This window comes from Psammomys obesus, unplaced genomic scaffold, assembly GCF_907164565.1.
Source record: "Psammomys obesus unplaced genomic scaffold, mPsaObe1.curated_primary_1811, whole genome shotgun sequence".
In the NCBI taxonomy this organism is placed as follows: domain Eukaryota; kingdom Metazoa; phylum Chordata; class Mammalia; order Rodentia; family Muridae; genus Psammomys; species Psammomys obesus.
This window is the reverse complement of record NW_026587215.1, coordinates 3,628,979-3,643,952: the sequence shown is the minus strand read 5'-3', so window position 1 is coordinate 3,643,952 and position 14,974 is coordinate 3,628,979. Positions and strand designations below refer to the sequence as shown.

At 39.3% G+C, this 14,974-nt stretch overlaps 1 protein-coding gene across 1 annotated transcript in view; it reads right to left on the bottom strand.

Annotated features, from left to right (window-relative positions):
• The window catches only part of Ep300 (E1A binding protein p300), a 67,882-nt gene that overhangs the window by 13,034 nt on the left and 39,874 nt on the right, over window positions 1-14,974 (bottom strand). Inside the window, exons 13-22 of the mRNA XM_055602956.1 lie at window positions 13,514-13,651; window positions 11,584-12,015; window positions 10,839-11,018; window positions 10,559-10,703; window positions 8,854-8,972; window positions 7,031-7,270; window positions 6,485-6,573; window positions 4,742-4,822; window positions 2,330-2,386; window positions 1,698-1,775 (exon numbers count right to left, since the gene is read on the bottom strand). Coding sequence (XP_055458931.1) covers window positions 1,698-1,775; window positions 2,330-2,386; window positions 4,742-4,822; window positions 6,485-6,573; window positions 7,031-7,270; window positions 8,854-8,972; window positions 10,559-10,703; window positions 10,839-11,018; window positions 11,584-12,015; window positions 13,514-13,651 — 1,559 coding nt within the window. The remainder of the gene's footprint in view (window positions 1-1,697; window positions 1,776-2,329; window positions 2,387-4,741; window positions 4,823-6,484; window positions 6,574-7,030; window positions 7,271-8,853; window positions 8,973-10,558; window positions 10,704-10,838; window positions 11,019-11,583; window positions 12,016-13,513; window positions 13,652-14,974) is intronic.

The following is a 14,974-nucleotide window of genomic DNA, read 5'->3' as shown; positions in this document are numbered from 1 at the left end:
GCTTACATGCTTGTAATCCCAGAATGTGAGAAGAAGGGTTGTCAAGGCTATTCTTCATTATAAAGCAAGTCTGAGACCAGATGAAAGTTACCTCTCATTAAGTATACACAGACACAGAGATAGACAGACACACACACAAACACACATCAAAATACACACACAGATTTCTGCAAACATACACTAGGCAAGTTCTCTACTCCTGAACTGTGTCCCTAGTTATTATACCCAGGCTGGCCTTCAACTCTCAATCTTCCTGTGTCAGCCTCTGAAGTAGGAGTCCTGAAGTTAAATTCTACAATAAAAAAATTTCTGACTTAAAAAAACAAAGCAAGGGGCTGGAGATGGCTCAGAGGATAAGAACACTGGTTGTTCTTTCTAAGGTTCTGAGTTCAATTTCCAGTAACCACATGGTGGCAAATAACTATAATGATATCTGGTGCCCTCTTCTGGTTTGTAGGCACATAGGCAGGCAGAATGCTGCATAAAAATAGACAAGAGCAACAAAGAACAAAAGCAAGCTTAGTGTCTTTAATTGTTCCAGGATAGCCAAGGCTACAAAGAAACCATGTTTTGATGAAAAGAAAAAAAAAAAAGATTTTATAATCCCAATACTGAGTTTAATGGTCAACAAAAGGAACCCTGTCTCTAAGATTTTATGTACATGAATCTCTGGGTATGTGCCATTTATGTGTGCATCTTTATGGAGACCAGAAGAGGGCATTGGATTCCTTGGAAAAAAAGTTATAAGTAGGGGGCTGGAGAGATGGCTCAGAGGTTGAGAGCTCAATTCCCACAAGCACGTGGCGGCTCACAGCCATCTGTAATGGTAGCTGGTGCCCTCTTCTGACACGCATGCATGCAGGTAGTACACTGTGTATGTGATAACAAACAGTTATAAGTAGTAGTAATCTGCTAGCCTGTGGGCTGAGAACTGAACTGAAATAGTATCTGCAAGAGATCTACTCTGGCCTCAATGATTGTCTTTTTTTTTTTTTTTTTAAGCTTTTATTATGTATAACATGTTCTGCCTGCATGTATGCCTGCAGGCCAGAAGAGGGCACCAGGTCTCATCATAGGTGGTTGTGAGCCACCATGTGGGTGCTGGGAATGGAACTCAGGACCTCTGGAAGAGCAGCCAGTGCTCTTAACCTCTGAGCCACTGTCTTTAACCAGCTTACTGATCTTAAATTCTGAATTGTAAGAATTCTCTTCCAGAGAAACGGGAGTTCAATTCCCAGTACCCACATGGCAGCTCACAACTGTCTGCAACTCCAGTTCCAGGGAGTCCAGTACCCTCAAACATATATGCAGGCAAAACACCAATGCACATGAAAAAATAAAATAAAAAAAAAAAGATTGTAATTATCAGCAAACATTTTCAATTCTGGTATATTTATATTTAGTTATAGGTAACACTGGCTTTAATAACAGTACAACATTTCCTTCCTTTCTTTTTTGGAGGTTTTCATTCTGTGGTCCAGATTTAAGATTCTTTAATGCATACAAGGTATCTGACTACCAAAGGCTGGAATTATAGGTGGGAGCCACACCAGGAAGCAGCAACAGCCTGGTCTATGTAGCATGTTTTTGTCCAGCCAGAGCTACACAGTGAGACCCTAACAAAACCAGTAACTTTGAACACATAATACAGTCATGAAGAGAAAACAAAACACTTCTGCCAATGTCCTAAGCCTCACCCAGTTGGCCAGATGATCTCATGGTGAAGGACACAGATCTGGTGCATCTTTCTTCCACATTCTGTGCACTCAACAAACCTGGAAATAAAAAATATAAATATAAATTCTAAGACAGACCTTGAAACAACACCAACCAAAAATGTTCAGTAGCTCCTGTAAATTTTAACAATTCAAAAGATCTCTCGTGCCCAAAGAGTTAAAAAATTTGTTTAGCTGAGTGTTTTTTGTGTTTGGCATTAATGTTATAGGGAAAGCAAATTTCAGCAGTTACTAAACCAATGAACTAAAATTTTAATCCAGAAAGGCAACAAGAGATGGCAACTACTGAAAACCTAGAGTCACCCTACTATTTTCAGAGCAAACAGAGGGAACCTGTACTTTTCAGTGCCCTGGGCTCAGCAAGCAGACAGGTAGTATAAGAGATTTTAAGTATGCACTGGAAGTAATCTGATGCTCGATAGGAAACATTAAAATAAACTAACTGTAAAGGTGATAGCCTGAGCCCCTGAATGTTTCTTACATTTCTAATAGCTATTAACATTTATGATATGCAGATATCAGCCAGAGAATATTAAGTTGTCTTGGAAAAATTTAGGCCCAGAATGTACTAACAATTCATGGAAAATACTTACAGTTCAGGATCCAGCGTATCATTTTTTCTCTTGGAAAATTGTTCTTTATTTATTGTACTAAAAAAAGAAAATGGACATAAATGAGAAAATAAAACCTCAAAATAATTACTAAAATATTTAGCAATCTGAATGCTGTTTGAACAAAATTCATTTTTTTTCCTCTTAAGACTGGATTTCCCTGTGTGTATCCCTGGCTATCCTGGAACTTGCTTTGTAGACCAGGCTAGCCTTGAACTCAAAGAGACCTGCTTGTCTCTGCCTCCCCAAAATTAATTTTCTCTAAGTATTTCTTGGGTCATAGCAAATTCAGTTGTTTATAAGGAAATGTTCTCCAATATTTCATATTTAACAGACATACAACCCCTCTGGAAACAGAGCATCTTATATAGCTATGGCTAGCCTTGAACTCACCTGCCTCTACAATCCTAGTGCAGGGATTAAAGAATATGTTAATATGTACAATTCTTTCCCTTTTAAATTCTGGTTCTGTATAGTGTAGTGTATATACTTTTCATAATCTGTTGTTTCCAAATTGTGAACATGGCGTTCACTCAGAAGGCAGAGCAGGTGAGTTTGAGGCCAGCAAGCTCTACATAGTGAGTTCCAAGACAGCCAGAGGTACACAGTTGAGATTCTGTCTTGAAACAAACAAACACACACAAAAGAATAGTTTTATTTGGAATGCTGAGGACAGAGAATAGCCTGGAATTTGAAGCTAGTGTAGAATACAAGGTAAAACCCTATCCCAACAAAACTCCAGAAACAACAAAGAAACCGACTAGATGACAGGTAGCTGTGGTGCTGTGCATATCTAATTCCAGTGTTCAGAAGCAGGAGGATCTCAAATTAAAGACCAACATGAGTTAGTTACATAGTGAGATCCTACAGGGGTGGTGCTAAAACAAACAAAAAAACCATACACCAAAAAGGCTACTTTTCAGTATCTGAGGGAAGTTTGGGTTTAGAAACATGGTCAAATCTGTACTTTGTTGTTGTTTTGGAGACAGTGTTTCTCTGTGTGGCCTTGGCTGTTCTGTACTTGCTTTGTAACCCAGGCTGGCCTTGAAACCACGAAGATCCACTTCCCAAGTGCTAGGATTACAGGCGTGCACCAGCATCAATTTCTGCATTTTTAGGCAATGGTGAGAACAGATGCTAAGCGCATGCTTTAGGTCCCTGAAGTTACCTCAGACTAAATTTGAAGGATACATTTGTTTTCATTTCATACTACTTATTTTTCATGGTTTCCCATACTGTCCAGCACTGTCCCCCCATAAAAAACAGTATCAAAATTAAAAGCGTATCTTACTTTCTAACCTTAGATCCTTACTGATTTAAGGTTTAGAATACCTGACAGGCCACAACAGGAAAATTCCCTCCCTAGAGTAAACTTCTCTGGTTTTTCTGGTTTTTCTAGGCTCTACATCTATTCTGCTACATAAGCACCCAGCGCCTACCACATGGTATTTCAACAGAAATTGAAGGGAGTGTTGTTGTACAACATAAACTAGAAAATTTATCCAAGTTCTCTCAGACACTTGTTTCACTAATACTATAAATCTATTTATCTTTAGTAAATATGAAGACATGGAAATTTGAAAATTTCACTCAAAAGTTCTTTTTTGTTTTTTAAGTTAAGATATACTATCTAATTCTATGTTAAAGAGACTAGGGCTAGAGAGATGGCTCAGTGGTTAAGTGCACTATCTGCTCTTCTAGAGGTCATGTTCAATTCCCAGCAACCACAGGGTAGCTCACAATCATCTATAATGAGATCTGGTGCCGCCTTCTGGTGTGCTGGTGTACATGCAGATAGAGCAAAAAAAATCTTAAAAAACAATTTACAAACAAACAAAAACCCCTCAACTTGGCAGTTTAGGCTGTATGTTGAAAATTATCTTGGCATCTGCCAAACAATAAAAATTTATGAAACTACAAAGCTCCAGGAGGGCTCAATTAAAACTGTTTAGTAAACTCTACTAACTGAACGATCTCCTAACCTACAAGAGAAGGTATATGGGCATCATGAGTACAACTTCCTTCAAATCCAATATAGTTAAGTTATGAAAAGCTTTTGCACAACCTTTCAATTTTAAGAAGACAGGCTGAACAAGTATTTATTACTAAGATGAATGTCCAATGCTCAGATAGCTTAGAAATATCTAATAGCATTCGGTTATGCTAACAGAATCTAGGCTAACCAGTTGAGGAGCCAATAGCTATAGATAAGTATAGGTACCTCTATGTGACAATACAACTGAGAATCAATGTCTAATTTACCTTAAAATCAGTTGTATTTCAATAGTGGGATACAAGGTTGGACAGACACAGTATAAGATCACGTAGAAATGCTTGAGAATAATCACCTGAGAATGGAGAAGTAGAACAGCACACTCAAAATGATATACTTACGTTTGAGGTTGGGAAGGGTCATCCCCCAAAGAAACGCTCTCCCCTTGGATTTCATTGAAACACTTCTCACAGAAATGATACCTGTCGGCAAGAAGGCCATACTGGGGTGAACTGTTCCGTTCACACAACACAGCCCAAGCCAAGCAACGAAGCCACCAATCACAGCAGGCCAAGGAGGGGAACGGGAGCAGAGAGCAGGTCATCAACGGCGACAAGGACATTCAATGATGCAGATTTATGGGCCCCACAGTTTGGGTTTGTTTTGTTTTTTGTTTTTGTATTTATTTATTTTTTTGCAATCAAAGCCAAGTGCAGACAACGACAAGCATGAGGGAGAAAAAGAAAACAAAACAAACGAAGAAATGAGGGATTGCAAGACAACAAAAAACAAAAGCAAGACAGGACAACACAAAGCAGAAAGCCAAGGCAAAGCACATATTAGCATTAAATATCTCAATGGAATCACAAGTAGCAAATGATTACAGCAAATAAAAAAAAGACCTTTCATCTAGATCCACACTGCTTGATTTTACTACCCAGTGGTACTGCACACAGATTTTTTTTGGGGGGGGGGGGGGTGTGGATTTTTTGAGAGAGGGTTTCTCTGTGTAGCCCTGACCATTCTAAAATTTGCTCTGTAGACCAGTGTGACCTCTTAACTCTGAGATACACCTGCCTCTGCCTCTCCACTGCTGGGATAAAGGTGTGAGGTACCACTGCCAGGCAAAATGCTCTTTTTAAAGGTTAATCTGTTGACATAAAAGAAGCATAGTAATTTTATATGCCAGTTTTTGTTTTGTTTTGTCATTTTGTTTTTTACTAGATTGGACCCCTCCTAGGTTTCAAGGAGTAAATAAAACAAGCCTAGATTCTATACCTGGAAATTAGCATTAGAAACTAACGTTACTGTAAATAAAAAATTAGAATTCTAATGGCTGGAAACCAGAGCTCACATGTTCAATCAAACAGAACACCATAGTGTTGGCTGCATTAAACAAGCACAGGGCAGTCACTGCTCCCCCTTACTGTTCTGTTGCAGAGGTCCAAGAACACTAACTAAATGAGCTGATTACTACCTAGGCTGATTACTACCAACAGACCGAGTACTCATGATCCAGAGATTAGTGTATATACAACTTATGTGATTATAGCCTCTGGGCAAGAGAAGAGTAAGGCAGAGAACCCTGTATACCCAAGTCTTCAGAGACTTGGGTATATGTATTTTCTTCTCACATTTTCTTTTTTTTTTTTTTTTCAGACTGGGTCTCATGCAATCTAGGCTGACCTCAAATTTACTGCTGTAGCCAACTAAGGACAACTCGGAAGTGATCACAAAATCTCTACCTCTCAAGTGTTTGGATTATAATCATGAACCACTGTGCCCCATTTATGAAGTGCTAAGTTCAAACCCAGGCTTCATGCATTCCAGGCAAGGACTCTACTAATTAGCTACTCCTCGGCTCTAGGAGATTTCTTTATTCTTATTCTGCCTAACACAAAGTAAGTATTTTGGAAACCTTTTTATACTAAATCCAAGGTGAGAAAAGGTCACAAAACTTGTAAAGCTACTGTTTCTTTTACTAGAAAATACTGTAACTTTGCAAACAAAAGCAAAGAATTAATGTTTTCAAGCAGGTAACATATGAACCACAGTGTATGTGTGCGTGCACCAGAACATCTGGATTGCATGCACTTTCTATAGTAAGGACACATGTACCATGGTCCACACGAGGTTGAGCTTACCTGTTCTGGTAACTGTAATAAGTGGCATCACGTGGGATTGTGCATAACTGTTTGCCATAGCAACACAGTGTCTGTGGAGAGAACTCCAACTGCAAAAGAAAGTATTTGTTTAAGAGCACAAGGGCCTGAAGTACAAGGCAGAACAGTCACAAGAGCAAATCAGAAACAAGCCAGCTCTCACCAGTAAATCACAATTAGCCACTTTAGCTTACAAAAACTACGACAACTTTACTACTCAATTTCAACAGGCTGGACAAACATATCTGTCCAACACTATTTCCATATACCTATAAGCAACATGGGATGTAACACTGAGAACTGCTATGTACATGAAAAGCATCATAAGGGAGCAAGCTGCACCCTTGGGGAACATATTAAATAAAGCTCCTACTCCATGAGCTCAGCCTGATGACTCAATAACATGGAAAAAAAGAGAAGAAGAGACGTTGAGACTCTGTCCAAGTCAGAAACAAGGTCCTTTTAACCCAAGTAAACACTAGATTCTATATATCTTAGGAATTAAAGGCAGCTCTAGAAGCTACTCACCTTTCTGCCGCAACAATATCCAAGGCTTTGCATGACAGGGTCAATTTCTTGCTCAAATACCTCAGATAGTTTGGAGCAATATTTGTAAACCCTTGATGTTTTACGGTTATATAACCAAGCATTGTTGAACATAAGCCAAATGTCATCTATATATTGCCAGGGCTCTTGGTACTGTCCAGTATCTAACTTCCTCTTGATTGTAGAAAGATCCATGGGGCTCTTTACAATATCAAAGTAATCCTAAAAGTATAAGCAACACCACATCACATACTCATGAGCAGGGTATTTAGGGAAGACGGAGTATCTTCCTATTATCATCATTAATTTTCCATAATTTAACATATCTTGACATGTCTACTTCCCAAAATTTGACTTAAGTCTGTCACTTCTTTAAAATATTAATATATACATATATGAAGAGGCTTTGCAGACTGAGAGTCTCCAAACAATAGGTCCAGATAATTTGTCACATACATACAGCAAATCCAAATATCTTTAAATTTTGAGTACTAAAGAGGCATACAAATCAAAGAGTATCAGTGTTCTAAGGTAACAAAAAACATGGAAAAAAATCCTGAATAAACTGTACCCCAGAAGAGCACTTCCAATACCATATAACATTTATTAAAAGTGTATTATAACTCCCAAACTTTTCAACATTAACTTTGGGAAGGACATTGTGACAAATGTCTCTAATCCCAGCATGCAGAGAGGTAGAGGCAGTTAGATTGACAATGAATCTGAAGCCATCTGGTCTACATAGTCAGTTTCAGGCCAACTAGGGATAGATACACAGTGTGCACCCAACCTCACCCCAACCCCACGCCAGTCTCCAAACAAAACAACAAAAAACTTAAAGGTTTGAAGGGGCGAGGAAGAAACACTGATGATGGCTCAACAGTTAAAAGTATTTGCTGTTCTTATACAGGACCTGGGCTCAGCTTTCAGCGGTCAGAACTAGGTAACTCACAACACTAGCTCCAGTTCTATGGGGATTCAACACACTCTTTTGGCCTCCACGAACCAGGTACCCACGTAATGTATATTCAACAGGCAAAAACTCATATACACAAAATAAAAATCTTTAAAACTAAGGGACTTGTCTTTCTGTCCTGATCTACAGCTGTTCACGTGATAATAAATTGTTAACCCCAGAACTGCATCTCTAAGTACACACAAGAGAAACAAAGTTATAGCCACATAGAAATTTATCCACATTCCTGCAAGCTCAGTGCTAGAAGGCTGATGCAAAACTTAAAAGTTCAAGGGTCACTTGGAGTGTAAAGTGAGATACTCTGAAAAATCAAAACAAAAGGGCAAAGCAGTTCTTATATAAGACATTCACAGCACACGTTCTCAATAGCCAAAAACTGGGAATAACCAAATGTCTGCCAACTAAACACAGACACAAAACGCAGCAGCATCAAGATAACTGAGTATTAAATGATTAAAAGGAAGCACTGAATGAAAGAATAACATGGATGAATCTCAAAAAGTTATGTTAGTGCCTGAGGTGTGGGTCAGTGCAAAGAATTTCCTAAGTTTTCATTCCACACTGATTGTGACTCTCAACACCAAAATAGAAAAACTAAAATAGAAGAATCCAGAGCAATTAGGCAGCCCTAACTTTCGGAAAGTAAGAGTGCTGATTTTAATGGATATAGGGTTTATTTGGGGGAGGATATGAGAATGAATTAAAGCCATAGTGATAGTTGTGTAACAGTGAAAACACTAAAAATTTGCTCTGCTTCTCTAAAATATAAATCATGTCCATAAAGCTGTTTCTCAGTTTAAAAGAAAATACAAAAATACCAAATACTTACAGGGATTCCTAGAAGCTGTGGGTCTACAGGCTGACGAAAGGGAAGGGATTCTGGGTCCTGCCGGTAAAGTGCCTCCAATGTTGGCATCAGAGCCTGGCGTAATTCTTCCGGTTTGAAAACTTAAAAAAAAAAAAAAAAAAGAAAAAGAAAAAAAAAAGTCCAATGAAATCAGTTATTGGCTGAGCAAAAGGATGCTAACAATATGTCCAAGTTAATGTTCCTACAGCACCTGAAGAACACAAAAATGACCTTGTCATTAGACTAAGAATTTTCTAATTTTTTTACCTTAGTTACTTTTCCAGCTACAGATTTACTGAGAACGTGGCAAAATAGAAAATAGATAGATAGATAGATAGATCAATCGATCGATCGATCAAAGGCGCCTCAAAACACAGAAGAGACTTCATTAAGTAACAGTCCCAAAGATGTCTGTAGAAAGAGAGGTTCTGTCAAGCAAAACTGGAAATGTCCTCTTTGAACTGGTGTGGTAGAAAATGGCTGCATTTCTAACACTGGGCACGATAAAACAGGAACATCATTAAGATCAGGCCGGGATATAAAGATTAAGGACAGTCTAAGTTACCTAGTAAGTCCCTACTAAGAAATAAGACCACAGGGCAGAGAAGAACCATACAATGAAATCCACTAACCAACCACCAAGGAATAAAAAAGAAAATGAAAGAGAAGAAAAGGCTTTTTATGACACCAATGTTGAACAATGAGGAGACAAGACCTGGTTTCTTCAACCTAAATTAATCAAAGGCACTGAGAAGAGTTTTTCATTAAAATGGGTAATACTTTATTACCAAGAGCAAAGACATGTTCATCATTTAGATGATACACATTAGACTTAACCCTTGATTTGTGTAATTCAAATGGAATACAAGCTACAAAGAATTTAAGAAACGTGGTCAATGATTTAAAAAAAATTATAAAGTTATATTTTTATAATATAAAAATATTATATTTTTATATAATATAAAATGTGAGCATTTGTGTGCCTGTGTACATATATGCTAAGGCATCTGTGGAGGTCAAAGAACAATTTACAGGAGCCAGCACTCTTTCCAGCATGGAGTGTGTATGTGTCTGTAGAGTATGTATGGAGTCTGTATGTGTCTCTATGTCTGTAGATCAAGGGTTATTGTTAGATGGGTTTTTATTCAGGTCAATAACCTTGTTTTTGTTTTTCACATTTAAAAAATATTTTATGTGTTTTTATGTTTGTTTGAATTTATATGCTAGAGCCTGAGGAGGACAGAACTGGAGATAGAGGTAGTAAGCTAACATGTGGATGCTGAAAATTGAATTTGCATCCTCTGAAAAAGCAGAAAAGGACTCTGAAACTCTCTCCATCCTATATCCTACCACGTATCAAAACAGTATCTTACTAGGATCTAAACTCACTGGACACCAAGCTACAGGTATCCCCACTTCTTTACTTTACCATTGTCAGATTACAAGTGTGACACAAAGCCCAGCTGAGACAAGGTCTCACTGTCTATCTCAGCCTTGCTTGAAATTTGCTATGTAGTGAACAATGCTGTCCTTAAACTCAGATTCATCTGCCTCTGCCTCCCATGCACTGGGAGTAAAGATGTACACACACCTGGCATATCAACACAAGTGCTAGAGACAACTCCCATCTTCACCATTTGTGAGCCAAGCATTTTGCCAATAAATGGTCTCCCTAGCCTTTACTTACTCTTCTTCTTTGACTGTCCAGGAGCTGGGGAAGACTGTGTAGCCGAAGTATTCGGCTGGTCTTCCTCCTCTTTTATTTCAGGTTTTAACTCAGTGCCTCTCTCTTCTGTTTCTGTAGGTTCCACTTTACCATCTTCACCTTTACCCTAGAAGACAAGGCAGGAATTTGTCAAAAACACACACCTGGAAATAAGAACATTACCATCACCTTATTTACTCTTCTTTACTATGGACACATACAAATCTCCTTTTATAATAGAACCTAACTGCTCTATTCTTACCTCCTGAGCATCGTCAGGTTGAGTGTCTGCTGGTTCCGGTTGATCCACCTCCATCTTAACCTCCATTTTCACTTCCTGTGAAGGTTGCTTCTCAGGAATAGTCTGAGAATTCACTTCCGTGCTACTAGTAGATGGAGGGTTTGATACCTGGCCTTCAATGCTTACAGCTGGCTGAGAAAGCTAGAAAGATAAAGGGAAAAATACAAAAAAGCATGTCAATTTTATGCAGTCAAAATTTAAATTTAAACTACATGGGAGTAACCACTGAATTTGGGAGCAATGTCACTGGATCCATTACTATGTTTCATCTTCCTTAGCTCTTAGGAATGGGGGATACAGGACTAACCAATGTTGGCTGGTTGGCTTTACGTGAAACAGCTAGCAAGGTTTTGTTGCTGTTTTAAGTTCCAAAGATGACTATTTCAGAGTCGCTGACAGTATTAAAAGTAAGATTAGGGCCAGGCGGATGGTAGTGCACACCTTTAATCCCAGCAGATGGATGACGATATCACTCTCTACCCTTAGAGTGTTCAGGCCTTAGAATATAGAAAGAAGCAAAAACTGGGCAGCAAAACTAAACAAAATCTTCCTTTTAGCCTTTCTATGCTAGCTAGTACTATGGGATGGAAAACAGAAAATAAACAATTCTAACTATGTACAAAAGAACAAGGGATGAAACAGAAGTGAAAGAAATGGTAAAGAAGCACCACTGGAGCTTAACTCGCCGTATGGACACTCTACTTACCGGAGTCGAAGGCTGAGGAGGCAGCAATGGTGCTGTGGGGGTAGGAACAGAGGCTGCAGTGCTCTGCTGTGAGCGAGGCTGTTGCTGGGACTGGTCAGCAGAAGGGGCAGCAGGAAGTGAAGGCTGAACTTGAGGAGGAAGATGTGTTGGTGGTGTAGGTGTCTGTCTAGATGGGGGATGCAGAGCTTGGGGTGGTGGTCCAGGTGGTATGGCAGGAGGTGTAGGAACAGGTGGTGGAATTGCTGTTGCTGGTGGTTGCTGAGTCCCTATGCTTGGGGGAGTATGATGAGGAGTAGGGGTACGACTGGGAACAGGAGAAGGTGAGTTCTGATGGGCTTGTTGAGGCAGAGTGGGACAGTGAATATGGCTCCCTTGAGACCCTGGAGGCATTATTGGAGAGTTCACTGGACAGGAAGAACTGGACATTTGTGCCTGTTAAAATGAAAAATATACAGTATTTACAAATATGTATTATTTACTACACATAGTTCTATAAACAAAGAATAGCAAACTTTTTTCGTTCTGAGACAAGGTCTCACTATGCAGACCTGGCTAGCCTTGAACCAACAGAGATACATGCACATGTGTCTGTCTCCAAAGATTAAAGGTGTGCATGCCTGAATACCATCAGTTTTCAAAAAGGAAAGAAGGGACCATTCAAAATCATACAGGGTTATTACTATTTAAGTGTAAGTGTGAGTACCTACATGTATGCATTCCTACCATATATACATGTTTCGAAAATCGGTCACTAAAGAGAATCAGATCCATTGGAAGTGGAGTTATAGGCAGCTGGAAGACACCTGATACAAGACTGGAAACAGAATTCTGAAAGAGCAGCAAGTGCTCTTAGCCTCAAAGCCATCACTCAAACCCTAAAAATACTTATTTTTAAGTATGTTTTCCTTGGCCAATCATGGTAGTGCGGGCTTTTAATCCCAGCCACTTGAGAGGAAGTAGGATAGTGAATTAAAACTAGCCTAGACCACATGGAAAGAATTCAACGTAATCCTGAGCTACTATACTAAGATTCTGGCAACTGGTAGAACACTTTCAGTATATATGCAGATGCTGGATTTGACCCCTAATAATTCTAAAAAAATGTTTATTTCTTCCATTAAAAAGACTGAGTGCCAGGTGGTGGCGGCACACACCTTTAATACCAGTACTTGGGAGGTAGGGGAAGGCATATCTCTGTGAGTTTGAGGCCAACAAAGTCTATAAAGCAAGTCTAGGACAAGACTACACAGAGAGCCCTTATCTCAAATAAACAAATAAATGAATGAATGAAGAGTTTGAAATGACCGACATAATATCACAAAACCACTGCCTCTTGCTCAAGTGCAAAACAGGGTGTGATAAGGCAAACCTAGAATCCTAGCTAAGCAAGGAGGCTAAGCCAGAGTATCTGATATTCAAGGCTTACAGTGAAGACTAGGCCAACTTGAACTACCTGAGACCCAGTTTCAAAACTCCAAATAATTTTTGTATTTGTTTGTTTGAGACAGGGTTTCTTTGTGTAGCCTTGTCTGCCCTGGACTCGCTTTGTAGACCAAGCTGCCCTCGAACTCACAGAAATCCACCTGTCTCTGTCTCCCCAAGTGCTGGGATTACAGGTGTGCACAACGATGCCCAACTCCAAGTAAATATTGTTTAAAAAGAAAAGAAAGTTTGTTGTGTGGGTTAAAGGCCAGGCCTAAACACTAAGACCTGCCTCACTATTTTGACCACAGTTAGAGGGCACACTTCTTATGACAACTAGCATCAGCACTTCGTGTCTACCACGCCAGTCTAGGAACTTGCACACACTCTCCAGGGCAGAAGGGGAGAAGGGACCATATACTGCTATCCTGTATGTGAGCCCTGTGACATGAATACCTAAAACTACACACATGTACACTTATGAGTAATCTAAACAGTAAAAACATACTTGAGACACTGGTGCTTGACCACTGGATGGAGGCAAGGGCATGTTTGTTACATTCATTCCTTGAGATGGAAACTGAGTCTGGGAAAGAAACTGGTTCTGGCTGGAAGTCTGCTGCATTCGAGGTCCATAGCCCATAGGCTGCAAACACAAAAACAAAACAAAAAATCCCACTAAACCATACAGCACCAATTGCTTCATTACAATTATTCTACTACTGTAATTAGCAATCACTCTTACTCTGCTATTTAGATTTTGAAATAGAAAGAAAAGACAATAGTTCAGGGAGGAGAAACATGAGTAATAAGTAAAAGAACAAACCACTTAAAGAACCAAGAACAATAAGCTCGTAACTACCAACATATATCGTCAAAAAATAAGAGGGTGAAGGGACAAAGGACATTTTCTTGGCAAACAGCTACCTAGAACAAGAAAGAAGCAAACCGAGTCTTCTCTTCACACTGGAGAGTAAATTAGTAACTGCATGAGCTGTTTGCTTCAACAACACAAACCTAAGACTCCTAAAAGGCTGGAAACAAAAATCAAATGACTATTGGCTAATGTGGTATTCATGATCTGCAAACATGCCTAGACTGTTAAACTTCACCTCTAAAACTGTTCTACACAAATCCAGACCTTCCTTTAACAAAAGGAAATATGGAGAACTAAGAAACATAATGTAAAAAATTCACTTTTCCCCGCACTCAGTGAGGCAGAGGCAGGCAGATCTCTGTGAGTTCGAGGCTAGCTGGGTCTACAAAGCAAGTCCAAGACAGTAAAGGCTACACAGAGAAACCATGTTTCAAAATACAAAACAAAAAACCCCAAAAACAAATAACTCCCCATTTTTGTCAATTAAAATGGACAGGGCTCATGGTTAAATGTGGAAGATTTATGAGATCTAACACTAATGCTGAAGAACTCCAAAGACTCAAGAAACTGTGGCATTCATGGACTCTCAAAGACAAGAAAAGCAGGATGAAGGACTACAAAGGGCTAGTTAGTGATAAAAGAAATTGCAGCCAGGTGGGAGGTGGGGGGAAGGGAGGGCAACAAGACACTTGAGACTCTAGGAAGCAATTGCTCCCTCATCATCTTTGCAAAAGACAGTTTTCTGCTTGGGTGACCTGTTGCAGAGTATAAAAGCTCCTTAAGACTGAAATGCCAAAATGGGAAAGTAGTTGCTTCTGTCAGTATCTATTGGTTTTTAAAATACATTTTATACTTACATATATACATACATTTGTCTTTATGATTGTATTCCATATATATAGATGGCTTAAGAGGCCAAAACAAAATATCAGACCCCAGAGCTGAGTTACAGGCAGACATGGGCCGCCCAGCATGGGTCCAGGCAAACGAACATAGGTATTCTGAAAATCCAGCACATAATCTTAACTGCTGCGCCATCTCTCCAGTATCATTTCCAGAGGCTCAGTAGGTAGTCCAGGTTAGACTAGAAAC